This window comes from Trypanosoma cruzi, genomic scaffold, assembly GCF_000209065.1.
Source record: "Trypanosoma cruzi strain CL Brener 1047053516851 genomic scaffold, whole genome shotgun sequence".
Taxonomy (NCBI): domain Eukaryota; phylum Euglenozoa; class Kinetoplastea; order Trypanosomatida; family Trypanosomatidae; genus Trypanosoma; species Trypanosoma cruzi.
The window spans coordinates 796,511-822,273 of record NW_001849577.1 but is presented as its reverse complement, the minus strand read 5'-3'; the positions used below and the strand labels follow the sequence as shown (position 1 = coordinate 822,273).

At 53.1% G+C, this 25,763-nt stretch overlaps 9 protein-coding genes and 1 pseudogene across 9 annotated transcripts, besides 16 other annotated features; all 10 read right to left on the bottom strand.

Annotated features, from left to right (window-relative positions):
• Positions 1-3,228: part of a sequence feature (heterozygous, Esmeraldo-like haplotype) that runs on past the window's edge.
• On the bottom strand, positions 37-1,710 carry Tc00.1047053510769.110 (hypothetical protein, conserved; the record flags this gene model as incomplete). Its single annotated transcript, XM_812348.1, has 1 exon — positions 37-1,710. The coding sequence occupies one exon, from the start codon at positions 1,708-1,710 to the stop codon at positions 37-39; it is 1,674 nt and encodes a 557-aa protein (XP_817441.1).
• Positions 1,180-1,214: a microsatellite.
• On the bottom strand, positions 2,062-2,919 carry Tc00.1047053510769.100 (hypothetical protein, conserved; the record flags this gene model as incomplete). The annotated part of the gene is made up of 1 exon (XM_812347.1): positions 2,062-2,919. One exon carries the CDS (start codon positions 2,917-2,919, stop codon positions 2,062-2,064), a length of 858 nt encoding a protein of 285 aa, XP_817440.1.
• On the bottom strand, positions 3,210-3,608 carry Tc00.1047053510769.90 (60S ribosomal protein L32, putative; the record flags this gene model as incomplete). The annotated part of the gene is made up of 1 exon (XM_812346.1): positions 3,210-3,608. One exon carries the CDS (start codon positions 3,606-3,608, stop codon positions 3,210-3,212), a length of 399 nt encoding a protein of 132 aa, XP_817439.1.
• Positions 3,229-3,611: a sequence feature (areas merged during assembly that could not be assigned to a particular haplotype. This can correspond to areas where the two haplotypes were merged or to regions with more than two copies in the genome that were merged during assembly.).
• Positions 3,612-21,759: a sequence feature (heterozygous, Esmeraldo-like haplotype).
• Positions 3,651-3,675: a microsatellite.
• Positions 3,834-13,001, bottom strand: Tc00.1047053510769.80 (ankyrin repeat protein, putative; the record flags this gene model as incomplete). Its single annotated transcript, XM_812345.1, has 1 exon — positions 3,834-13,001. One exon carries the CDS (start codon positions 12,999-13,001, stop codon positions 3,834-3,836), a length of 9,168 nt encoding a protein of 3,055 aa, XP_817438.1.
• Positions 13,137-13,167: a microsatellite.
• On the bottom strand, positions 13,494-15,263 carry Tc00.1047053510769.70 (uncharacterized protein; the record flags this gene model as incomplete). Its single annotated transcript, XM_812344.1, has 1 exon — positions 13,494-15,263. One exon carries the CDS (start codon positions 15,261-15,263, stop codon positions 13,494-13,496), a length of 1,770 nt encoding a protein of 589 aa, XP_817437.1.
• Positions 15,317-15,337: a microsatellite.
• Positions 15,374-15,399: a microsatellite.
• Tc00.1047053510769.60 lies at positions 15,762-16,883 on the bottom strand (annotated as a pseudogene).
• Positions 17,126-17,172: a sequence feature (T-rich).
• Positions 17,190-17,942, bottom strand: Tc00.1047053510769.49 (40S ribosomal protein S6, putative; the record flags this gene model as incomplete). The annotated part of the gene is made up of 1 exon (XM_812353.1): positions 17,190-17,942. The coding sequence occupies one exon, from the start codon at positions 17,940-17,942 to the stop codon at positions 17,190-17,192; it is 753 nt and encodes a 250-aa protein (XP_817446.1).
• Tc00.1047053510769.40 (hypothetical protein, conserved) lies at positions 18,138-20,042 on the bottom strand (the record flags this gene model as incomplete). The annotated part of the gene is made up of 1 exon (XM_812343.1): positions 18,138-20,042. One exon carries the CDS (start codon positions 20,040-20,042, stop codon positions 18,138-18,140), a length of 1,905 nt encoding a protein of 634 aa, XP_817436.1.
• Positions 20,074-20,105: a microsatellite.
• Tc00.1047053510769.30 (hypothetical protein, conserved) lies at positions 20,250-22,658 on the bottom strand (the record flags this gene model as incomplete). The annotated part of the gene is made up of 1 exon (XM_812342.1): positions 20,250-22,658. One exon carries the CDS (start codon positions 22,656-22,658, stop codon positions 20,250-20,252), a length of 2,409 nt encoding a protein of 802 aa, XP_817435.1.
• Positions 21,760-22,023: a sequence feature (areas merged during assembly that could not be assigned to a particular haplotype. This can correspond to areas where the two haplotypes were merged or to regions with more than two copies in the genome that were merged during assembly.).
• Positions 22,024-25,763: a sequence feature (heterozygous, Esmeraldo-like haplotype).
• Positions 23,974-24,007: a sequence feature (AT_rich).
• Positions 24,694-24,723: a sequence feature (A-rich).
• Positions 24,724-24,750: a microsatellite.
• Positions 24,751-24,804: a sequence feature (A-rich).
• Positions 24,852-25,763, bottom strand: Tc00.1047053510769.10 (hypothetical protein, conserved; the record flags this gene model as incomplete). Its single annotated transcript, XM_812341.1, has 1 exon — positions 24,852-25,763. A coding segment is annotated over one exon (912 nt), but the record flags the coding sequence as incomplete, so codon positions are not given.

The following is a 25,763-nucleotide window of genomic DNA, read 5'->3' as shown; positions in this document are numbered from 1 at the left end:
AAAATCAGGAGCCAAGCGAGTTGAGCGCGGGGAAATTCAAAACGCGGGCTCAAAGCCGTTCCAGTCGATGTCTCCATCGCGCCAAATTGTAATTTTGCGGACGGCATCTTGAAGAAACGAGGAGTCCCCTTCTTTCCTCTGCCCCGTAACAGGCGCAATGTTGAAAGAAACCGTGAGGAACTTCTCGCCTCGATGCTCCGCGGAAGGCTCGTAAAAAAAGACATCCGAAGCAGCGGCCACTCCCGTTTCCTTCTTTTTCTCGAACTGCGAGCGATCATCCTTTTTTAGGAAGAGAACAACAAAACGGCCCTCGTGGTGCACCACCCACACGGGATGCTGCGGGGTCTTCGCTCCCTCGTCATCCAGCACCGTGTCATCTGGGCCGCTCGAGGCATACCCGCAAGCCAGCCTTCCCTTGCTCGCATCCATCATCAGGCTGCTCAGCAAATCACCAGGAGTGGCAGCGTCTGCCTCCCCAAGCAGCAACAGTCTCGTTAGGGTGGCCGAGCAACGCCCTTCACGGTCAATCAATGTCGCCGCACGTCCCACGGCAGAAGAGACTTTCTTGAGTCCACGGGACAACAGCACGGAGAGGAGGAAGCAGAAGAGACCCGATCCCCTCGGTTGTGTCCAGCCCTCCAATAGTGAAAGAAGAGCGTCCTCAACTTGTTGCCCGGTGGAAAAATTCCTTTTGACGTTTAAATGCGTCATGTCCACCTCTGCCGAATCCGCCTTCACCGATCCATCCACGAGACACACACGACGTGGATTTGGTTGGGCAATGGAGAGAAGGGTGGCCAGAGCCTTCAAAAGACAGTACTGCTGGTGCCGCTGAACATCAATATAACCTCCCCTAAAAAAGTATGCACAAATAAAAGCCTGAACCACTGCCAACAAACCCTCAGGGCCTTTATTCTCCTGCAAAAGACCATACTCTACTTCCTCCCCAAATACAAAACCAAACTCCACAAGCGATGAGGGAAAAGCAGTTCCACTACACATCAACTCCATGATGGAGCGGGCAGCTCCTTTGCCCAGAGTGGCCCCTATTTCATCATTCATCCATTCCTCCTGCCTCCGTTGCTCGCTCGCTGTTTCACTTTCAATACCCAAACCAATGCTGTTTCGCTTGTTAGAACCCTTCCTTCCATTGCTGTTGTCACTGCTGTTATTGCCCCCACTACTACTACCACCACTACTACGACTACTACTACGAGTGCTATTGCTGCCAAAGTTACTGTCAGTCAGCCTTTTCCCCCTACTGGCATCACTTCGCTGTCTTTTTGAGCGCTTCTCACTCAATGAACTCTCGTGAGGTGACTTGTCCAATGAACTTTTCTTGTCTTTGCTACTTTTCTTCAGTTTCTCAGGTGTTGTTGGCACCTCAATCGAGGCCCGCTGCTTCAGATCCTCTAGTTCCATTCGACGCTGCACACGGAGAAAGCACAGCATTTCCATGATCGTTTCCACTCCCTCAACCTTTAGTGCTCGCTGCGTCTCGGGGCTAAGTGCCATCAGATCCGACATAAGAGCCCGTGATGCGATGGTGTCACCGTCACGGGGGTGTTCCACGTCAAACGTCTCCAGTGTCTCCGTAAATTTTCGTTTATGCATGTACTCTCTCAAAAGAGCCTCCGACAAGAGCTCCACCTGCCTCTCATGGGGCATGGTGTGCACGGGAGAAAAAGAAGCACTCTTCTTCGAAGCCATTCCTCTCCAGATATATATATTTGTTTATATGTTCAATATTTATGCACGGCCCTACGGATTCTAAAATTTACCTTCCACGAATAAAAACGTCCAATAAAAAAAGTTTGCAAGAAGCACATAAGACATATGCAAAAACACAAAGAAAGAAAGCGTGAGTCTGTGCGCATTTCTGTGTGTTCGAGTGACATGGCTGTGAAAGAATGCATGAATAAAAAGAGAAAGAAAAGCTGTCCGCCTGTCTGCACGGAACGATATTATGGCGGCAGCCACAGTGAAAAAAAAAAAAGAAGAAAGTAAGGCGGTAAGAAAAAGCATGCGCAGCCCGCGAACGCCAGCAGGTCAGAAAACAAATCATTCACCTGCGGTGCACGCTCCCCTTGCAGGAGCCTCTGCTCCCACAACGTCCACATATGCAAAGAGATCAAGCTTGCTCATTTTCCCCAGGGCATAGTCATCCAGGGCAGTGATCATGGAGCGAGTGACATCTTCCGCCTTGGCACACGTCTCGCAGTGGAGCGAGTCATCCACAAACACGGACTTGCAGGTGTTGCAGAAGAATGGAGGTGTGGTGGTGGCCACGTTTGGAAGTGTGTAGTTGCTCGGGAATATACCGCGGCGACCCCGCAAAGTTCCCTCCCACCACCCGTCATTCCACCTGCGATACACCTGAATGACGTCGCCGACCTCAAACATCAACTCATGCCTCTGCCGTGCCTCGAAGGAGAAGGCGGCAAAAACAATGTTGCATGTCACAAAGTTGCTCGGTAGCAGGCGCGGTTCCGCCATCGATCCACATGCACGGGCAATTTCGCTCCCCGTCTCCTTCTGCTTGCCCAGGCGTTCCATCTCGCTTTCATTGACGCCAAACCACCACCCCGACGATGCGCCCGGCCGAATCAGTTGGAGAAGGTCTCCCTTTCTAAAGAACATCTCTGACTCATCCTTCGCCTTGTAGTCGTGCAGGCAGAGAGCCCTGTTGCAGAAGGTGGGTGCCTCTTGAGGCCGCATGTTGGACGAAACAAAACAGTTGGGGAAAAGACCGCGGGATCCCTTCGCGGCGTCGTGCCCGTGGCCCGGTGTCACCACAAATCCTTCCCAGAAGCCGGAGGTGCTTCCCTTCGCCGTCACCGCAATGACATCGCCGCAGCGGAAACTGATCTCATCAGAGTCACCCGCCTCGTAATCCGCAAGGGCAACGCACTGCTCCATCACTGCGCTGACAACGGAAAAATAAATAGCCAGAGAGAAAAAAAAAGACGGGAGGAGACACCAAGACACGTGTCTTGAGACCCAAAAACGTAACTGCCCTCCCTCCAAGCCGCATACGGAGGAGGGCAAAAACAACACGAAAAAAAGCGACAATGAAGCGTGAAAAAAAAAGAATGACTGGGCGAGTGGAGAAAACAAAAACAAAAAAATCACCAAAAAAGAAAAGCACAGAAAGAAGGCGTGAAAACCCCGCTCCCTCCCCCGGCATCCATCACCCCCTCACAAAAATTTTACTGAGAGACCTTCCGGAGCTTGGCGTTTCCATTGATAAGGCGCACGTCCAGTTCGTGCGCCTTGCGTACTATAGCCTTGCGCGACTTGGCCCCCACAGTGTGGGAGATGACGCCAGCGTATTTGCGGTTCTGCATGAGTAGCATGTAGAGATCCTGCACGTTGTGAATGGGGAAGTTCTTGAATCCCGACGGGGTGATGTACTTCGTCTTGCGGTCGCTACCGTAACCCTTGTTAGGCATCGCCTTCTGTCCCTTGTAGCGGCGGCGGACCGGTGAATCCTCACCCCGGGGCTTGCGCCAGCTGCTGCTGAGCTGCGGGAAGAGCTCGCACTTGTGGCGCGTGAACCTCTTCGTGCGCTTCTTCACGATCCTCTTCTGAACGAACGGCTTCACCATCCTTCCTGGCTTCTAAGCAGCCATACACAAAAAGGGAAAAATAGAGAGAGAGAGAGAGAGAAAAAGATCAAGAACAGAGAGCAAAAGAACACAAAACAACAACAACAAAGAAACATAAGCACCGCACACACACACAAACACACATGTATACATCATCATCCTCTCATCTGTCTGAGTAGGCAAAAAAGCCGCACCATCAAAACCCCTCAACTACGCACTCTCTGTTCATTTGCTCACTTCTTCCCCTTTCGCCTCGGACTCCTCTCCCATCACCACGCAAACCCTCCTCCTACTCGGATATTCGTCCCTCGTTACTTTTTTCCCTTTTTTGCTATTGCCGTTCTTGCCGTCGTTCGGTCGCCGTGGGGGAAACACGCGATTCAAGAGGCCGCCGATCAACTTGGCGTCACGCACAAGGCGGCGTCGCTCAGCGTCACGGACGGTCCTCCTAAAAAAATACTTCACGCGATCGGACGCCTTCCCCGCCATCGACAATGTTTTTGTTGCTTTCGTCTTGCTTGCACGGCATCGTTTTTCCCAGTCCAACGTGTGGCCGCCACGAAGCAGACAAACCCAATGATACGTTTGCTCGCTGACGCTCTCCACTGGGAAGAGCAACTCGAAATCGCCCTCATCTGCGGCACGCAGTCGAATGGGCACAGCGCACTTGTCGCACACGTCCGCCACCACAACCCTCACCTCAATCATATCCACACGAGAGCGTTTCCACGACATTATCCTTGCGGCCCCGGCCGTAACGGGAGAAACAACAATCTTCTCCGGTGCCTCTATTCTGTTCCCGTACTTGTCCCGGAGCAACAGCACAATGTCAAAAGGGCGCCCCACGACGACGGTGTTGAAGTTCGAAAGCACTTTTGTGCTGGGCAGATGCACCGCAAGCGGCCTCACTCGAAGACGCAGGGGTGATTTCAATATCGGCTGCCCGCCCATCAGAATTTGTTGTTCGTAATATCCAGCTTTCGTCGGGGCGGTGAAGTGCACCCTTCCGGTTGCCTCATGAACTTTGATGGAACGCCAGCACCCAATGAAGGTGAGGCTGGACTCGCTCACGGCGTGTCCCAATCGGAGGTTGAATATGTTCCGTGTCGTCATTCTCACAGCATTACGTTGGCATCCGGCACTCAAAATTCGGGTGCAAACACCGTGAACCTGTGACCAACACGCGAGGGGTTTGGAGGTGTTGACGAGCCCAAATATAGAAGGATCCACAAGAGAAAGCTGCATCAAAAGCAGTGATGCAATCTGCTGCGAGGAAAGCAAATAACATGAGGATGTTGCGTACACGCCTCGCTCCAGAAAAAACAGCGGACAATTATAGACAAAGTTTCCGCTGTCGTACAGCACACAGTTGCCACCTCCAAACAACTCCAGCACCAGGGTGAGTTGGCGCACATGGCGACGCACCACAGAACCCAAGCGGGTGTCCCACCCCATGGAAACGCCGTCCATGAGGGGCTGCAGCACAAGAGCGCCACAATTGTAGCACAAGAGACTCAGCGCTGATACAACGTACTCGTCATCCTCACCTTCGAGTAAGGAGGCAGAGTCTAAAACAAACGTCGTTGTCGGAAGGCGCATCTGGAGACGCTGACCCACGGTGGCAATGACGCGGGGAAGTTCCCCCCTCAATCGCTCAATCTCGCCCGCCAGCGCTCCACGACGGAGTCCCTCGCAAATTTCACATCGCGTTGGGGCGAGTTGAAGGTTGAGGCACAACATCAATTTTCCCTCTGAAAACTCCGCTACGGGGCGCCGTTCCGGCGAGAAGAGAACAACCACAGAGCGCAGGCTCTGCTTCAAAAAATCACTCACAATTTTTGAAGAGTGAAAATTCCGCATGTTCGCCAAAGACTCTGTAATCAACGACGCGAGGGCCTCGGCCGCGTCACTCATCATGGCCTCCAGCAGGTGCAGTGGGAGTTCGTCCAAGGTGCCACCTTCGACCTCCAGCTTAAAGCTGGTCGCATCGTCACCCATCTGCATGCCAGCAAGACGTCGGACATCTGCCAGAAACGCATCCCGGACATAACTAACACCCACGAGGTTCACGTCAGCCACGACTTGCCTGTAAAGAGCCAAGTGCAGCACACGGTCCACGTCCTGCATCGCGTTATCATTAAACATAATGACGAACCCACCCTCCGAAGAAGTGTAATGGCGCCTCCGTATGATCTCGCGTGTGTAACGAAAACTGATGTAAACCGCATTCATGGTCCGATCCGTCGCTGCAGTCACGGAGATAACATCGGCCATGGAGACACCAATGAGGGCATCCTTCAGCTTCCCACTGAAAAACGCATCCACCCTCGCAAGACCATCATCCATTAGACGCGTGACAGCCTCGACGGTCACCTCATCCTTACCATCTCCCCATTCCACCATGACTCGTCCCCTCGACATGAGAGGATGCGGAAGCTGCCGCATTTTGAGTGTTAACAAACGGCATCGCTCTTCAGTCACACTTCGCAGCCTCAACGCCTCACTCCTCGATGCAAACCGAAGTTTGGCATGAAGATTTGGAGTAAGCAGACGACGGGAATCCATGTACACCGAATGCCGCAAGTACATGTTCGATATCTCTACAAACTCATCCGTGCGTTGCGGCACGAGTTCCAGTTCTATCGTTTCAAGGGGTTTTTCCGCGCCCCAGTTTTCGTAGTTTGAAAGAATAAGCGAAGACTCCAGCCACTGAAGAAGTTGAACCTGCTGACTCGCACTCCTTGTCTCAAGAGAGCGCGGAATGTACCTGATCCTGAAGGGCAGTCCCTTAAGCAAAGAGGAAGCAACGGATATCTCATGCTCCAGCGTGAATGCCGCCGCCACCTCAGAGGCGCAAAAGGCATTGTCTCTTAACGCGTTCGCGCCAATCAATCGCACATCGGCAAACGCCAACCGTCCCACACGCTTCTCCTGTTCAAACCCAACGCACATGGCCACCTCTAAAATGCCAAACACGTCGTATAAAAGAACTCGCACAGCAGGAGACATGCAGGGAAGGTGTGAGAGAATAGAGTTTGAAACGCTCAGGGCTTTTTTTCGACCCGATGCCAATGCAAGTCGACGAATCACCTGGGCCACACGAAGCACTCCAGCAGGGTTCCCCATCGCCACGGCAGATTCAAATGCCGTCATCCCGGACGAGTCGGGAATATCCAAAGCATCAAGAAGTTGAGATGCAACCACGGACCAATCGGGCCTGTTCATCCCCTGAAACGCTTCCACCAGCACGAAAAGGGTCTCGGCTCCCCCGGAAGAAGCAAGGCGGTGAAGGGCACTTTGTGCGCTTCCAGCAGCCGGGGCCTTTAAATGCATCATGTCAAGCCTTGTACGCGCAAGCAGCAGCGAAGCGCAAGCCACATGACGATGTGCCGCGGCCACCTCAAAAGGCAACCTCCCTGCGCCATCAAGAACGTTCGGATCACTCATTTCCAGTTTCAAAAGGAGCTCCACCACACCCAGGTGTCCTCGTTTGGCGGCCTCATGAAGAGCACCACAGTCATCTGCACTGTTCATTTCCCCCAACACACGCACACCCACAGCATTATTATTACAAACACACCAGAGGAGTAAAGAAGTGCGAAACCACCTAAAACTTGTGGGGTTACCGTACGTCATCTCGCCTGGTCGCGTGGCGGATTGGCACAATAAACGCTGACGGGATTCATCGAGTAGAACCTCGCCCATCCGCAGCACCCCTCTGAGCCAGCCGTAGCGCGGCAGCGTGGAAGAACAAATAAATATCTGACGCTCCAAATGTAAGGATGGGGCGGGCTCAACCCCGTATTTCAATGCGGCACTTAACAGTGTCCGAAGAACCAAAGCATTGCCAAAGGCGTAGGCCAAATAAACGGCCGTGAAACCGCCCACATCTTCCGCCCATATGTTTATCTTCTCCACCATATCCACCAAGGTTGACGCTACTCGGTGACAGCCGCCTACAGCCGCACAGTGCAACAGCGTTGTCTGCGGGGAAAAGAAGTCATCTAATGTAGAAAAATTTTCGGCCAAAGGAACGGCAATGTCATCATGGCCAGCAAAGGCTGCCGCCATAACAGCCGTCATTCCCTTCCTATTTTTAACGGATGGATCGGCCCCATTCGCAAGAAGATGCTCCACAATCTCCGCCCGACCCGCAGCGGCGGCCAGCAAAAGCGCCGTATTACCGTCACGGTCCCTGGCGTTCATTTCCGCTTTCTTCAAAAGTGCCATGACGAGTGACAACTGGCCGCGCTGACACGCAAGCATCAAAAGTGTGCGTCCCGTCCTCCTGCAGCACTGTACATTCGTGGGAACACGCAAACCTCCAAGAACGTCAAGCGCGAATCGGCAGGGGTGATGAATGGCGTAAAACAGTACCGTTTTTCCTTTGGCATCACATGCCTCCTCGATGTCCGCACGTTGAGAATGTTTCGCAACAAGCATGAGGATTTCCCTGGGGGCGCAGCGAGCTGCCACATGCATTACGTGGCGTGAGGATCCAATCGCTCTCTTAATGATGGGTGGCACCTCCGCCTCGTGAATGGTGCAGAATAAACGACCTTCTGTGGGGTTATCTATCAACTTCGTTGCCGCTGCCACAAGAGCTTCAAGAAGATCCCAAAGCATCAACTTTGCCAGGGCAATAGCAAGCGGGTTCAACTCCTCCCGCTGAAGACACTGGTCGCAACTAAGAAGAAACTGCATGACCTGCGACTGCCGCAGCAGCCCCTCGGCATCACCGGCCCAAGAGGTCTCCACAATAATTGCCATCGAAAGAAGAAGTGGACTAACATGGTGACGCTCGTCCGTGAAGTTCACAGGATATGAGTCCTCCTTACGACAGACATGTCTCCTCGCCGCTGCTTGCACCCCCACCTTTCTATGCACCGGTGGTATTGGCACCTGAACCAGTGAGGATGCTGTTCCGCGCTTTATCCCGGCAACGATGGAGTTACAGTTGGAGGTGGACACACCAGTGTACGCCAACAAACGAACCCATGGAAGATTTCCAGCCGCCACAGCACAGCCCATGGGCGTCAGCTCCGTGGTCCCAAAAAACCGGTTACAAAAGTAAAAGGAATGCCTGTGGCGGGAGAAAAGATGCCACACAAATGCCATGGGCAAACCACCATGTAATAAATCCAACGTTTGCTCCAGGCCGCCGTCCAAAGCGGAAAGCCGCACAATTTCCCGGTAACCTTCATCATCGAAAGATTGAGAAAAAACGAGATATGGCATGTCGCATGGAGAAATTTTCATGGGTGCTGGCACCCCTGGTGATAACAGCAGATGCCGGTGAGCCCTATCCAAATAGAAGTTCATGAGGGAAGCAACAGATGGCGTGTTATCGGTGCGTTTTTCTTCCATGGAGGATCGGTCAACGTGCTGCAGAAGTACACGCTCATTCAAAATTTTGTAAGCGATCTCATGGTACTGCAGCTCCATCGCCGCATGCAGAACTGTGTAACCACCCTCTCCTTGCGCCGCACTTCTTGCAGCACAAAGACGCACAATGCGGGAAATCTTGGGGTTGCATTTTTCTTTCCTTCCTCCACTCCCGCATAGCCCCAGGCCAAGAAGAAGCAGCGCGCCCTCCGAACAGCCTGCTCTGAGAGCATAGTCCACAGGATTCACTGTAAATTTGGTTGTTTGTATCGTCGCAAGAAGATTTTGACTGGCTTCAACGTGAACGGAACCAACGTCTGCTACAAGCAGCAACGAGGACCGCAGCAACCTGCTCAGTGCCGGCCTACCAACCAAATAATGCAAAGAGCAGAGACCACTGGAAACAATATCTTCTGTAACTGTACGTGGTCCATAGCAATCTATCAAACTCTCCACGGTCCGTACCAGCCCTTTTCCTGCAGCAACCCGCATGATGCTCGGCAAGGTGTACACGTGCCCGGCCCGAGCCAGCATTACCACACCTTGGGCAATCAAAGTGTCCTGCGCCTTCGAGGGTCTGCGCGGGGCTCCATCGACGAGAGCCTTGAGCGCGTCCCGGCGAAAATCCGTAGAATCTGTGCATTTCGCCGGCGACAATGGCCCAACAGAAAGAAGAAGCTCCATGGCCGTAATATCACCGAGTCGTGCTGCTAACCACAGGGGAGACACTTCGCGCTCTTCGCGCGCAAGTGAGCGCAATTCATGTCCGCCCATCGCAGGAATGGAACCTATTAAATCGACAGGTGTTCCGTGAAGAATGAGGTACGCGAGAAGTTTCACATCACGGCACGCCACAGCTGAAAGCAAAGGCTGTACCGAAAGACTCAGACGCTTCTTCAACGGCACCTGGAACTCCCCCTCCAATATTCCCAGTACATCCAGACAGCGAGTGCGAACACAGCAGAGAATCAATTCATCCAGCCACGCACCCGCACCACTCAGATCCGACACATTGTGAAATCTACATGTATCTGTCAAAATCTGCCGCACCAACGTCGTTTCCTGCGCGGCCGCTAAATCACAAAGAGCGGAAGACAACAAACCCGCTTCGTCAACGTTCACATTCGCGCACTTTATGGAACGACAGAGTGCTCCCATTCGTGTGCCGCGGCACACCACATGACGGCGACATGGAGCCAAACCAACAACGAGGAACATGCGGAGAGCATTAGCCTGCTGCTTATCAGCCGCATAATCCGCGGCATTCCAGCCACGATAATCTGGTCCAGCCCAAGGCTTCAGCCCCACATCCAAAAGGAGCCTCTCCAGGAGCTCTCCTTCATTGGCTTCAGCACAGTAGCTATGCACGTCACGAAGCCGCAGACGGTGGAACAGTACCCCTGCTTCCCGTCGTTGAATGAATAGACGCTTAAAAGGCTTTGGTGGGGTATAAAGTCCCCGTCGGCCCTTCACTGATACAAGACGGGAAGCCTTTACCCGCAACGGCGCCACTGTCGGCTCAATGAGAACAAACATTCTGTTAGGTGGTGGTGGAGCATCATTCACAATCCCACGGAGAACTGATGCTGGCAGTGCGAGAAGCTTGTCCACCAGCACCCGCACAACGGCAAAAAGGGAACGGCTCGCTGCCAAATGAAGAAGCTCCGTGGGGTGCATAATGTCACGTGAAGCAAGATCCAGAAATCCCGCAAGGTGCACACACACCCGCTCGCAAGTAATACTCTTCCTTCCACGAACACTCTCCATTGCGTGCACCAAAGCCTGGGAAACCACCAGGGGTGAAAGCACATGGAGTCCAAGTAGGGCCCGAACGACTGACTCGGCGCCTCGCTCTGCGGCAGCACGCAGCGCAGTCCAGGAGCCATCAGAAGCTACAAGCCTCGCACCAGCTCTCACGAGACGCTCTACGACGGCGTGATGCCCACCGTTTATGGAAGCCAATAGAGGAGTCTTTCCGCCTGCAGTAACATTTGGATCAGCCCCACGTGACAATAAGAAGCTCACAGCCTCGGCATCCCCTAACGCAGAGCTCACTAGCAACGGATAGCCGCCCTCAGGAGAGTTTAGGCTACAGCAACCCCGTTCAATACACCATCGAATACCAACGCCGTGATTCAAATGGCAAAAACGACTGAGCAGATCATTCGAAGATGTTAACTTCCCCACACCAGACGCGACCACACGGTCTGCAAACTCATAGTGTCCTTTTGTGATCAGGTAGAAAAGAAGCTCAACCACCTCGTCCCCTCTGGTCCCTGCGCCGTGAGACAACAACATCTCAATTGTACTCACGTGGCCACGCCCCCCGCGGAGAGTGCAGAGAAGTGGTGTCAGTCCTTGTTGTTCCCCCACCACCTGCCTTGTTGACGCCTCCCCAGCACGTTTTGAAAGCCGTGGCAATATCCGTGTCTTTTTCAGATATCTCGAAGACACGATCCCGCATGAACACGACAACGTGACATCTGCGCCATGATCAACAATGAGAGAATTAGCTGCAAGCGTCATCCCGAGCTCGCAAAGCAGATGCAGTGCGCCCATCCCACTGTTGTCACATGCGTTAATTGCGCCAGACCCGCGCGGCAATACCGAAATGAGGTAGTCCACCACGGCCATTGAATGTTGCCTCCTCCTTAGGGCCGCCACAAGCGGCGTGGCGCCTGTGATGTCCCGCACAGAAATAAACCACGGGTACCGTTCATGAAGAAATCTCACCGCCGAAATTTGGCCTCTCTCGGCCGCCAGGTGCATGGGAGTCTGCGAGCGGCTGTTAAGCATCTGTTTATCCGTCAAACGCCCAAATTTCAGCTCATCCAAAAGAAATTTGAGGACATTCACATGCCCACAAGCAGCGGCCACATGTAGTGCCGACTGGTGAAGAAGTTCATCGCACCCCTTTATTGAATCACGTGAAAATAAGTAATGGTCGTAGAGAGATTTGATGGCGGCCACATCGCCCTCCTCGCAGAGCTGGATAAACGTCGGAGAATGCAGCTGAAACATATCCATGGGTGAAATGCCCACGCCGTTTTTGCAAAAGCAAAGCCTCTTTGCCTCGATGCCTGTCGCGCGCAATCGCTTGCACAGCAATTCCACGATGCGGTCATTGCGGAGACGAAGCGCCACATGAAGTGCGGTGTCACCACCGTTGTCCGTGAGAAGAATGTCAGCACCAGCCTCCAGCAGCCTTGACACGACAAACTCATTGCCGACTCTGACCGCGATGTGCAAAGGTGTTTTGCCCTGTATGTCTTGTTCATTGACTCGAATAAAAGAAAAGGAAAGAAGGGACACCACTGCCTCCAAGTGGCCCTGATAAACGCATTCATGCAGCACCGTCCGCCCAAAGCAATCCTTGACATTGCCGTTCCACTGATTCAGCAGCGTGAAAAGTTCCTTCAACTGGTATGGACGACCATAGCTGCATTGCTGCAGCATCTGGCGTTCAACCAGCACGTCTTCTGGCATAAGGTTCTCCGGCTCCCCCTGGGCAATAAACACAACTGCCAGCGCATCCCGACATGGCACGTACTCCCCTGGCCGCGCCAAAACCTTCACCATCGGCGGGGTCGGTTCCATCATCCACCCGGCCACAGTAGACATGCCCCATGCGCGCGGCAGTCTTGGAAAGACGTCCACCAGCAATAACTTTTCCTCGTGATGCTGCTGAATAGGCAAACATCCCCCACACTTGACAAACGAAAAGGCCAAACTGAGATCGAAAGGGTGCAGTGGGTAAGACATGGCCTTCTTCCACTCCCCCTGTGTCACGTTGACAGGCGCCCCATGCACCTCCAACCCGCTCGGAGCAGCTGCATCCCCACGAGCTCGGCTTGCAAGACTCCTCAGCAACAGCCGAACATCCCCCAAAGACGAGTTGAGTCGGATGTGAATGGTGCCAACCAAACGGCTGCCGGTTGCGCCCCCAGTGCGGACCTGACACAATATGGGTGCGCCCAGGGGTGTTCCGTTCGCCTCGGCAGACCGCATCGCTTTGCTGCACCCGTGTAGTGTGCGCACGTACAGAATAAAGCGTGAGAGAGAGAAAGAGAGACACCAGAAGAAGAACTGTGTCTACGCGTGGTCAGAGCTGGAACCTTCAATGACCTCAACACGTGAACGGGTAAAACAAAAAAAAAAAACAAAAAAAAAAAAAGCAATTGCGAACGCCTCCTGCCCGGCGACCCCGCAGAAGAAAACGACACTCTCTAGCCAGAACCTGGACATAATACAAAATGCAAGACGAGAAGAACAGCACTCATTACTGCAAGCGAAGAGCCCTTGACGTCGTCATGACAATATTTACCCTCAGCTCTCTAAGTTCCTTGCTGTCTTTTCCTCCTCTCCTCCCCCACTCTTAGTTATATTTTTTTTCTTGCGCATTGCAATCGCGCCATGCAGACATGTGAGTAGAAAAAGCACAGACCCAATTTGATCCTTCTTTCTTTTTCTTGCTTTTGTTGTTGTTTGGTTCCTCTGCGACTACTGGATATGCCGTAGACGCTCCAGGAGGCCGCCGCAATTTACGCACCCGCCGCCTTCCACCAATGCGCAGCCCAAAACAACATCGCAGACCGCCCGATCCACCCGCGCGTTGCTCCAACGCGGTCGCAGCTGCCTCACCACGCCACGGAGAGTCGAGAGGAGCAGCTCCTCATTGATGACGCAGTCGCACGATGTGTCTAGACAGACAATCGATTCAGTCACGGCGGAAAGACCCTCACGGCCCAAGTTGACCGCCATCATCCTCACAGCAATGTCCGTCCTGCAGTCATCTCCCACCAAATCGTCCGACGGTGGCCAACCCTCCTGCGCCATCGCTCGCCGCACCTCCTCCGGAGGCATCTTCTGCAAAAAGATCATTGACTCCACGCATAACGCCACAGTCAAAGCCACATGTTCCTGGTCCCAAAAGTCGTCTGAACTAAGCAGACTCATCCTCAGAAGCTCGCGGGCCCTTTGGCGAGACATGGTGTACAACTCCTCTATATGCATGCGGCCCAAATGGGAGCGTATCCGAGACCGTTCTAGGGGACTAAGCCGCCGCCAAAGTTTTCCAGAGTAGTCACAAGGCAGCACACAGAACCGAATTGTGAGTCGGCGAACAAGCCGCTGGAGTGAAAAAACCCCTTCACTTTTCACCTCCGCCGCTGCGGTACAATACCGGACTATATCCCACAGTGCCACCTCCTTCAACGCCGGAAAAGTGGCCCGCAGCCTTTGCGGCAACTCGTCAAGCTGCTGCAAGGTATAAGAGTCCGGGCCAGAACTCAACAGACACAGAGCAAGATGACGGCCAAAATCGTACGAAAGATCCGCAAAATGACGCATCGACGACTCCAGACGAGAGAAAGGAGTTGGCACATTCAAAAGCATACTTCCGGGATCGTCCAGGACGAGAGACAAAAAATGCCCACAGTTAATACCGCCAATGGTCTCTTCATGAGGAGACAAAAGAAGTGCTCTGCGACAAATGTGCGACGCCAATTCTTCGGGGTCGCAGCCCAGCAATCTCTCCATGGTCAGAAAGCCATCTGTCAGAGAGGCAGAAAACTGCGCAGCTGTCAATGTTTGCTTGTTGCATAAAATCGATTCGGCAACACGCAAGACCAGAAGCACCCCATAGGGGGAGAAGGACCGTCGCAGAGGAGTCAGCATGCCACCGCAACCGCCGGAGACAGTCCTCCGTAGCCGACCCCGCTCCTCCAGAGATTTTAACGGAAGACCGATAAGTTGCCTGGGGATCACACCGTTGTTCTCCTGCAGCGCACGGATGAAATCCGAAGCGTAAAGCCTTCTATCAGCATTGCGGCCAACTCGCGCCATAATCAAACCTGTCAACCAAATGATGGCATAATTGGCCTTGCACTTACCGAGGCTCTCGGAAAGGGCACTGCATAATTCCTCTTCGTCAATGAAGCCATCCCCATTTGTGTCCATGTTATCAAAGACCACCTCTAGTAGACGCATCTCGTCGTCCGAGAGCTCCACGGAGACGTTGGTCGCGAGTCGCCTCACCACATCCACGTGCCGAGCAAAAAGCCCCAAATACGAGGCCAAATCAACCGTCTCGGTAGTGCACGGCAACCCCAATTCCGTCATTTCTTCCCTGAAGGCATTCTTCAGCTCCTGCAACCGCACGACTCCGTCACCGTCCGTGTCCAGATGAACGAAACTGTCACGTAAGAGACGCAGCTCCTCTGAGCTCAGGCAGTCACATGCCAGCGCCCCCGGCGCCAGCGTGTAGCGCATTCCCGTCCCTCTCTTTATCCTCCACCCAGCCCCTTTTCCCTTCCTCGCGCCAAACACACACACACACACACACATAAAAAAAACGGAAAGACAAAACCCCACAGAAAGCAATATATATATATATACATATGTATATTGAAGATGTGAAGATCATTGATGAAAAAATCAAAGGGGAAAAAGGGGAGTGAGCAGAGATGGCTCCCGCAGTGGCTCCTGCTCGGTGCCACATGGATAACCTCATAAAAAAGACAGGGAGAGAAAAACAATGGAAAAAAAAAACCTCTCCCGCGACCACACACATTTTTTTAAAAAGCCACATTAAAATAAAATGGCCGATTCCTATGCTCCCTACCGATAAACGCAGTCACAACTCACCCCCATTCCACTCCACTAATATTAATTGATCCCGTTCCCCCATTCCCCACCAACCCCCCACATACTCCACCTCTAGCCCCAACCAAAAATAATAATACTACGTATACACCGAAGACGCCCTGCACTACATGCGAGTTGCGAGATCCAAGTATGGCGAATCCATTGACCACATTGTAGAAGTGATAAAATACTTCTCCTCCATTCTGTAAAGGTCCTCTCGAGGAATACCAAAGTCTTCCCAGTCTAACATCTCTGGATCACGCTCCGGGGTGGCACAGTTGTCAACGAACTGTCGATCAAGCCAGTCTTTATTCCACGCTGGTGCCCGTGTACCCAAGGCAAAACCCTGATGAACCGGAAGACGCTCATTCAACGCGCACCCAATGCGCCACATCCATGTTGGCATGTGCCATGTAAGGTGCAAGTGACCGTTGCACTCGGAGCACCAGCGTAGCAAATCGTTTGTTGTGAATCGCACGGGTCCGCCCAACTCCGCGATGCGTCCCTCTGTATGGTCTAGGAGAAGGGAACGGCATGCAGCCTCTGCTAGATCACCGGCAAACACAGGTTGGTGGATTCGTTGCCCGCGATTTGGTACCGGAACAATCTTCAGGTAACGCTCGGCCTTGAGGTACTTCGAGTAACTGAAATCGTTCTCAGAAAAATATCGGTCCCGCGAATGATAGTGGCCGTGGGAAATTCTTCGAGCACCGCAATTTCTGCCTCACGCTTCTGTCGGAGCAGCTTTGACGGACTGTTTAAATCTGCGCCAACCATCGACATGTGGGTTAGGCGGAGAATACCCATCTCACGACACCACCGCGCCAGCATACGTGGCCACTCCACATTGATCGCCTCCATTGAGAACCACGACTGGCTATTCTCGTACACAGCCGGCTCCTGCCATGCGCCAACAACATTTATGACATTGTCAACTTTCTCTAATATGGACTTCACCACAAACTCCTTGTCGATCTCATAGTCCGTGTCGAAGTTCTGTCCGACAGTGCCGTCGCCAGCCATACGAAGAACTCGCACGCCACTGGCAAGACCTGCACGGAAACGAAACGGCAATATGCTGGTGAACCCATGATAACAGCAAAGATGGTGAACATGCATGCCTAAAATCCCAGTGGCACCGAACGTGACAACATTGACACCCATCGTATTGGCCTCTGAACCGCCACCCCGCCACGTTGACGAGATCTCGCCGCCCATGTTCCGCGCAAAGACACGGCGCGACATCGTCGGGCTTCCCTACCTTCCCGCACGCCCCAAATTAAACCTGCAACGATAAAAAAAAAAAAAAAAAAGAAGCGTTTAGAAAAAGGGCAAAAACATATAAATAAGTACATCTGCATTCCCGTGCAAGCAATGGGGAAAGAAAAAGGCGGCACAACGAGAGGGTCCCCACTCCTCCCACCGCACAGCCGCATAATTATTTTATTGCCTTCTTACAAAATTTTGGCATTTTCTTTTTTTATTTCAAAAAAACAAAACAAGACAAAAATGAGAAAATAAAAAATAAAAAAAACAGCTTCCTCCATTTGCCTACTTCTTGCCCTTGAATAAGGCCAGCGCTTGCTTCTGCGCTGCCACCTTGTGTGCGTGACGACGAGCCGAATTGCGCTGGCGAGCTGCACGACGGCGGGTGCCGATTAGATGCAGGTACGCACGGCGTTCCTCGGCAGACTTGCGGACCTTCTCAATGGCGACCTTCGCCTTCTTGGCACGGCGTGCCTTCACAGCCGTCGTGATGAGACGCTGAATCTTGGGCGCCTTGAAGCGGTCCTTCTTCCCCTCCTTCACGACCTTGCGGCGGATAACGTACTTGCGCACGTCGTCGCCGCGGGAGAGGTTGAAGAGCTTGCGGATCTTGTTCGCACGCTTTGGACCGAGGCGGCGAGGCACCGACACGTCAGTAACACCCTCAATTGGCTGCTCGCCGGTTTTCACAATGACGACATTCAGCACCGCAATGTCGCTCGCGAGGATGCAGCCACGGAGAGACTTGCGGCGGCGCTCGCCCTGATACCCGCGGAAGGTGTTGAAGCCGACGGCGCCCCGCTTCACGAGGAGCGACACACGACTTGGCGCCATGACACCCTGCACCATCGGGAAGCCCTGCTTGTCGGAGCCGCCCTGCAGCTTGAAGGTGTATCCCCTGAAGGCATCACCAAAGATGGCCCCGTCAACCTCGTTGCCGAGACGGTAGTCCGTCAGCGACACGCGGCGGAGCACCTCCTCGGTGATCTCGAACTGCTTGACGGTCCCGTTGCGGGGGTAGGCGATGTTAAGCTTCATTGTGTTGGCTCAAGGAGTTGCTGTGAGGAAAAAAATCAAGAAAAAAAGAGGGGGAAAGAAAGAAGAAGTGGTCAAAACAAATTTGGCAGCAAAAAAAAAACAGAAATTCTCTCAAACAGTTGTGTGAAACCAAAAAAAAGAAAAAAGAAAGTCGGGGAAGAAACAAATAGATAAACCCACACACACACACTTCTCCTAATACCACACCACCGTCGAGGAGGCCTTCCGCAGCCATACACCAAAGCTGCCGTCAATGACGATGGAGCCACCGGCGGCCACGGTTGAACGCGCGTGCAGGAGACCGAGAGTCGCCTCAGCCTCGGCTACTCCATACTGCACCACCGCCGTTTCGCACTGTACAAGCCCGGGGCCGGATGAGTTTGCGGCAGAAACGTATTGTTTCAAAGCCAAAACGTCCTCGCCAAACACTTCCCGTCGTCTGCGATACAATGAATGGATCATCGGCGATATGTCAGATTGCTGCGGCGCCACAAGGGTGGCGTGGTAGAGAGAGCCAAGAAGAGCAAGTGTGTAAAAGTGAAGATCAACAAAGTCCGCAGAGACCAGGCAACTGCCGAGATCGCAGCCTGTGCACACAAAGCCATTCCAAAGAAGCGTGGAAAGACACCGACTAAGGAAGCCGTGTGGCAGCTCACAACAGAGTAGTTCGTACTTGTGCGAGCGAACAGCGGCATCACGGTGCAGCCGCTTCCTCCACTCCGGCTCTGCTCTTCTCTGAGGGAGTTTTTCACGGCGGCTCGAGCAAAGTGACAACAATCCCGTGAGCACATCAACACACCCCCGCAGAGTGGCCTCTACGCAGTCGTCATGACGATTGCCATCGATGCGGTGAGTGAATCCACAAGCCAACTCTGTCACTTCGGTCACGGCTTCCACAAATGTGCCCATTAAACGGGCACGTTGCTTGTCCAGTGACGCCGTCATGAGCGACGCAAGTGGACTGTCATTGGGAACCAACGAGGCCGCAAGCGCGTAGGAGTTAGCGACGCGGCAAAGACCCTGAATGTCGTGGAGCACCCGTGTGTAGTTCTTAAAAGAAGGTTCCTCACGCGCCTGAAGCACGAGAAAGTGCAGCACCTTTGCAAAAAGACTACTGCTCTGGGTAACACTGGGAAGTCTGCGGCCGCGTTCAAAGGGCGACAGTACATGAAAAAAGGCTGACGCCGCCTCGCTCTTCACGCGGCTCACCTCCAGAAGCGCCGCAACTATTTTACCCTGCATCATGGGACTTAAGGACTCCAGAAGAAAAAGCTCAGAGAGGGTCGCATCCGACATGCAACGCATCAGTGGCGTTTCGATGATCTTCCGGATCACCGCCTCAATTTCTTGGCGCCGGCCGGCGCGAAGAAGACGAAGAAGATGCAGTTCATGACAGCGGACCCACGCTGGAGTCAATGCGTCGTCTGGCCTGGCCTGCATCTCCGACCATAGCCGCATCCACGCAGCATCGCTCTTCTCTGGGCTCACATTGTTCATAGAACAGCATGTCGCAAACGCTGTAGCAACATCCGCTGCAGTAAAGTTGGACTTAGACAACGTATTCGCTGTAATTCTTGACAAATTCACCGCGGGATCAGACAACAATCCAACAAGACACTCACCGAGTTTCAAAGACGGGGCCAAACATGTTGCACACAGAAGTCCAAGCGCCGAGACGCCACCATTATGGCTCTGGACGGAGTAAATACATCGCACAAGAGCAAAGGCAAATGCCCGCCACGAAGTTGATGTCAAGTCTGCATCTCTCCCTTCACGAGGCATATTCAGACGCTGTGCAACAAATGGCGGCCACAAACCTGACGGAGTCACCATGGCGACACACGCACAAAGAAGAACATCCGTCGAAACACTACAAGAAAAAACTTGTTGGAGAGCAACACAATTCTCACGCTGCGCAGATTGAAGAAAAGCCGCAACAATCGCATGGGGCTCACCAAACACCAGCAAAGCCTCTAATTGTAATAAGGACGAGGAGGAGAATAACGCAGAACGGCGCGGAGCCGGAGCGCCTCGGAACGGTCGATGCTTCATCCCCCCGATTGGGCTGCGCATCGCCATTGCGACGCCCCGCGCCAGCATCCTGCGAGTACTACGCGAGGCTTCCTCTTACAAAAAAAAATAAAAAAGGAAAAAAGAAAAAAAGTGAAATGTGTGAGGAACCACGCCACTACGACCCCCTGCGCATTGTTGTGGGGGCGGTGGTTACTTCCATCAAGGGGGAATGCGTTCATCGGATACACAACAGTTTCATTTACACGGATTTTACTTATTTGGGGCATCCAAAACTTAATAGGTGCTGAGCATCGCCAAGAGCCGCTGCGGCGCCAGTGACAATCTCCGCGCCCTCACGGCTGCCTCCTTCGCGCGCCGCAAATCCTTCGCCACTTCACGCTCAAAAGCCACAAGTCGAGCCCAATCGGCCGCATTCAGCTCCGCTGGCAAAATTCTTGCGCGCGTCTCTGCCCGCCTCGGTACCTGGTGCACAAGTGGAAGAAAACTGTTCGGGTGCTTTGAAAGGGCGTACATTCCTAAAAGACGTTCGTGGGCATCTCTTGCCTCCTGCACAGCACCGCCATCCCTTCCTCCCCGCTCCAGCGCCACTGCCTCAAGGAACGGAATAGCAATTTCAGTATGTGTCTGACGTGGAAGCGGTTCGCACAGCCGAGCCACGCAAAGAACAGAACGTACGCCTTCCACCCAAATGTCGCTACTATTGTGCTGCAAACAGGCAATGAAGTCGGCGCGGGTCGTCGTGTCCTTTAGTCCCGTTAGTGTCTGCACACGAACGGACAAAAGACCCCAACAGCCCTCAAGACGCTCTTCTTCCGCCACTTGATCCAGTGAGCCATGCGGCACACCGGCGAGAAACTTCAGACCCGCCGAGGCGTAGCTTGCGTTGTTTGTGGTTTTGCTTCTCTTCTTATCCACAACGTCGTCGTCAATATCACTCTCGCTGCTTACTGAGGAAGGTGTGCGGGAGGGCTTCACCCTCGGCTTGCAACGCAATTCCAGAAGGTGAAACACCTTCCATAGAGCGATGGGAGTCTTTGACTTGTGGAAACGCAGTCGATGGAGGCCCTCAATCCCTTCACTTTCCCCAACAAGGTGAAATTCCCGCAGAAAAAGCGTCAGGGCATGTTCCACCGCAGAAACATCCTTCACGTCGCACAGGGAAAGGACCAACCGCTCAACATCGTCTCCAGAAACAAAGCGCGTCACGGTTTGAGAGACAGAAGACTCAACCGCCTTTCGATCATCAGGCAGCAGAAAACGCCATATCCGCCATGTGATCGAGTTGCTGCTCTTTCCCTCATTTCTTGCCTTTTTGACTTTCACGGGTAACTCCTCTGGAACCGTCTGCAGAGCCGCCTGCACCCACTCAGCTGCTGCGCTTGCCAGGCGCTGCAAAAAAGACGCATCCTTTCGCCCACACAAACACTTCACAGTCTCATTTATGCTGATGTGTTGGTTAGAAAGAAGGCGGCGGCACACGGCGGAGACACCGCTCGCTGAAGTTGACTCCCGCAAAGCCTCCAACAGTGGCTCCACCTCCGCAACCGCCGTCTCCCGCAGTCCGCCCAGGGCCAAAAATGATGAAATCCTCTCAGTTTGTGCGAGTGTCAGAGACGCCGCAAACGCCTTCACAAGAGCTGCCCTGCGTTCAGCCGGTGTGGACGCGTGAAAACGACCCTGGGAACGAAGAAATGATGCAGCATCCCCCATCACGCCACGGTCAAGCATAATCACGTCGATTCTCAAAAAGTCCGTCACAAAACGGGAAAGCCCTGCTCCGCCCCAATTGTGTGATGCAGTACGGGAAGGGCCATCGTACGACGTTAATGCAGACAGCATCTTTGAAAAGGCGGATGCCATCAGCGTCTCCACAACCGACTTGGTAAAACTGAACCGCATTGCGCTCTCCAGTAGCAGCTGGACCAAATTCGGACCACAGGCAGGACTTTCAAGGGCCTCCTCCACGACAGCCTTCACCAATGCCAGGTCCACCACCACGCTGGCCAGAGCCGCGTTCTCCTCCCGCAGTTCCTTCACAATGTCTTTTGGGGGGCTTTTTTGCTCCTTTTTAAGCCCCTCTTCCAACAGCTTCTGCAGCAGGCGGTCGGCAAAGTACAGTTCCAGAAGGAATGCGGCATTCCACACCTCCGGCTGTGCACCGGCGGTGAGGACGGCCTGCTGCACAATGACACGGCCATTGTCTGTGTTGCCCATCTCGATACCTTCGTAGAGGGCTGCCTCCACCCAAAGTGAGCTGCGGGTCGGGTAGCGCACCATGAGCTCGCCGTAGAGTGCGGAAAGACTGGAGTGACGGTTGTGAGCCTTTAGGAACTGAACAAATTCCCTGCGCAAAAGCTCTAACTCATCCCTATCTTTTATATGTTTGATGCCAATGCGGTAAATGGTCTCGATACGCTCCAACACGGCCCAGCGATGTTTCAGCACCAGCTTCGTTGTTCTGCAGTATTCCTCTATCCGTTTCTCCAGCCCCAACTCATACGCCACGGCATTCTGCACATCCAGCAGCAGCAGTGGCTTTGCGATCAGACGGTACTCCCAATGTGTCCGTTGGCGCGCCAAATCCTGCGTCTCGTCGTGGGTGAGGAGTCCGCTTGTAAAGTACTCCTCAAGAGAAGGAAGCAACCTCTCCAGGCGTGTCTCAACCGCGCGTGCACGAGCCATTTTTTACCTACTACTTGATTGTGTGAGAAATACAGTGAATTGTCTCTGAATGTAATGATGGAGGAGAAACAGAACAAACAGACATCCATGAAACAGCAAACACTCCCGCCACCACCAACCCACACAGTCAAAGAAGACAAAAAAAGAGAAAATATTGCTGATAAAGAATATGTATACAGAAAGAGAGAAAGCAGCACAAAAACACCACCACCACTACCCAAAGAAAAGACTCATCGTGTCCAAAATTATTCGCACACTTTGTATTGCGCACAATTTCAATTTTCCCGCCTCGAGGAAAATTGTTTCCCCCCATTAGCCCGCAGAAAACCCCTTCCTCTCCACCCACAACCTCAATGTTGCCACGAATTCTTCTTGCATCCCATCCTTCTGAGCGAACATGCGTCCCGGGATGTTTTCGCCCACATAAATAAGGAAGATAAAAGCGCGGAAATGCAAAAACTCATGCACACCGGAGAAGATCAATAACAGGACTAAAAGGCGCCAGCATGCGAGGGAAAAGGCTCCCCGCCCTTTCACTGCGCTCAAAAACATACGCAGAAAAGAACCCATGCTTCTTTTCCCCAGGCTGCGCCCCTCCCCTCCTTCAAGCGGTTCGCAGCCAAAAAAAAAAAAAAAAAAACTCCAATCGGGAAACAGACTCATCCATCGACTCGTTCACTGGCCGCGCGGGCAGAAAATCTGTTCGGGCGGAGTGAGGGCACAACACCAGCGTGAAATCCTTCGGCCTCAGCGGCCAGAGAGTGTGGAAGAGACAATCGCGTTTCTCCCAACAGCTCGACTAAGGGTGCTGCGGAACAGGCCGTGCCCTCGGCTTTGGGGAATCGCTTCTTCGCGGCTGCGGCGACACAACTCCCGGCTACATTTCCCGCCGGGAGGGGCTGCTGCACACGTGGCTCTTCGTCGAGAGCAGACAACTGCATCGCATCTTCACGGGGAGGAGCAGCCCGGCCGCGCCACGCCGTGTTCCAGCTGCTCCTCTCCCCCTTCGCCCACAGGGGCTCCACGCGCAGCCGCATTCACCGCCACGTCCCTCGGCGCGTTACCCCCGACAAATGCGGACCGAAGCGCCTCTCACTCCAGATAAATTTTAACAGGGTGCATGCAACAAAGAAACGGAAATTTCTCTACTCTTCTCTTCTGCAATAAACCCACCACACAGGAATAATAGGAACGAAAAAAAAAAAAAAACATAAAAGAGCTCCTGATGAAATCTTTCAGGACATTTATCAGCCCTGGCGGCGGCATCCACACTCACAGTAGAACCCACATCTCCCTGGCGGCGCTGAAAGTAAAGAAAAAATAAAATAAAATTAAGTTAAAATTAAAATGATCATAAGTGGTTGCCCTCTGTGAAGCGTTAACTTCTTTTTTCTTTTTCACTCAGTTCCTTCGGGATAAGGAAAAGAACCGGAAGAATTGAGGGGGGGGGGGGGGGAGGATGATATGAGGAGCGGGTCTTTTTCTTCTTTTTTTTCCCCCTTTTCAAAGAGGGCCGGCACTCGCTCCCTCGTCTCTTCAGCCAACGGATATAAATAAACATATAAATTTGTTGAATATCGCGAACCTCGCGTGGAGTCGGACGTTCTGTCCTCCATTTTCTTCTCATTTTTTTGTATATCACTATTCTTTTCGCCTTCCTTTTCCCCCCTCTCCCCATTCGTTTCTTTGGAATGTGTTTGAGTTCTCTTCCTCCTTTTATTTCCCCCACCCCCCGCCCCTTTTTTTTTTCCGCTCCACAACCGTCCCGTAAGATTTCGAACGCATCTTCAACGTATGTACGCGTGTATGTAATTGCACAATGCCCATAGTTAAGTAACCCCATGTTATTATTTCGTCCTCTTCATTTTTGTTGTTGTTTTTGTTTTTTCTCCTGATGTTAGTAAATGATACTACGTGAACGCCCACCGGCTTACAGGACTATGTAATCTTAGGTAAATACCACAATGAAAATACAAAGATACATAAATGTCATCATCATCAATCCATTTGGTTTGATTTCATTCCGTTTTGTTGGTTTTATTTTGTTGTTTTTGTTGTTTCGTTTTGCGTGTGTGTGTGTGTGTGTGTGTGTTTTGTTTTGTTTTTTTTTTTGTGTTTTTGTTTTTTTGTTAGTTTTTTTTTTTTTGTTGGGCGGTTATTTTGCCTCACTTGTGCTGTTTGCCCACCGCCCCCTCACGGCAGACCGAGGAGGGAGAAGGCGGCCCACTCCTCCAAAGGTGTGCGGTCGGCGATACATTGCAGGTATGCATCCCGAACAGAGGCAGCCACACTGCACCCGTTCGCCATGGAGGCGGTCACTGCCGCCGCTGCGACACGATCGCTCGTCGGCAGACGGCTGTTGATGGCGATCAACATGCGGCACGCCCCCGCGTACTGCAACGAGCGGTACACGGGGATGCCGGTCTCATGGATGGACAACCCGCTGTAAGTCCCAACACCGGTGCAAATAACGAGTGCGTACGGGCGCATTTCCCACGTGTTGGCGATTTCACTTGACTGGCTCGCAATGACATCACTCGAGGCACCAACGAACATGCCACAGTAATCCTCCCGTACCTCCGGCATTGCCCGAAGTCGTATCTCGAGCACACCACCCGCCGCGGCCTCCTCGTGCACCGCACGGTAGAGAGCGTTACGAACACCCCGTACCTTCCCGCGGCGGTGCAAAGCGGAAAGAAGCCGCTGCGTCGCGGCGATATCCGGGTCCTCCGATGGCAACTCGTCCTTTTCATCCCCACCGTCATGAGCATCGCCAATCCTCCGGGTCTCCTCGCCCAGCTGCTCATCGCGCGTCGTTTCCACGCCCGACGCTGCGAGGTCCTCGTCTATCACCACACGACGCACGCAGACGCCCTCTTCAGCTGCCTTGGCGAGGTATGCGTCCAACAACACTGAGGAGTGCGCGGCGTCGTCAACAACGGTGCATCGCCTGGCCTCCTTTTCCTTCCCTTCCATCGCCATCGCGTCTGCAAAGTGCGTGCAAAGAAGCGCCATGGAGCAACACATGCTCGTGCAGAAGCGCTCCGCAAGGTATCGCTGCCCATCATAAAAGGCGTGAAATGGCAGACGGCTGAAAACGCCGTC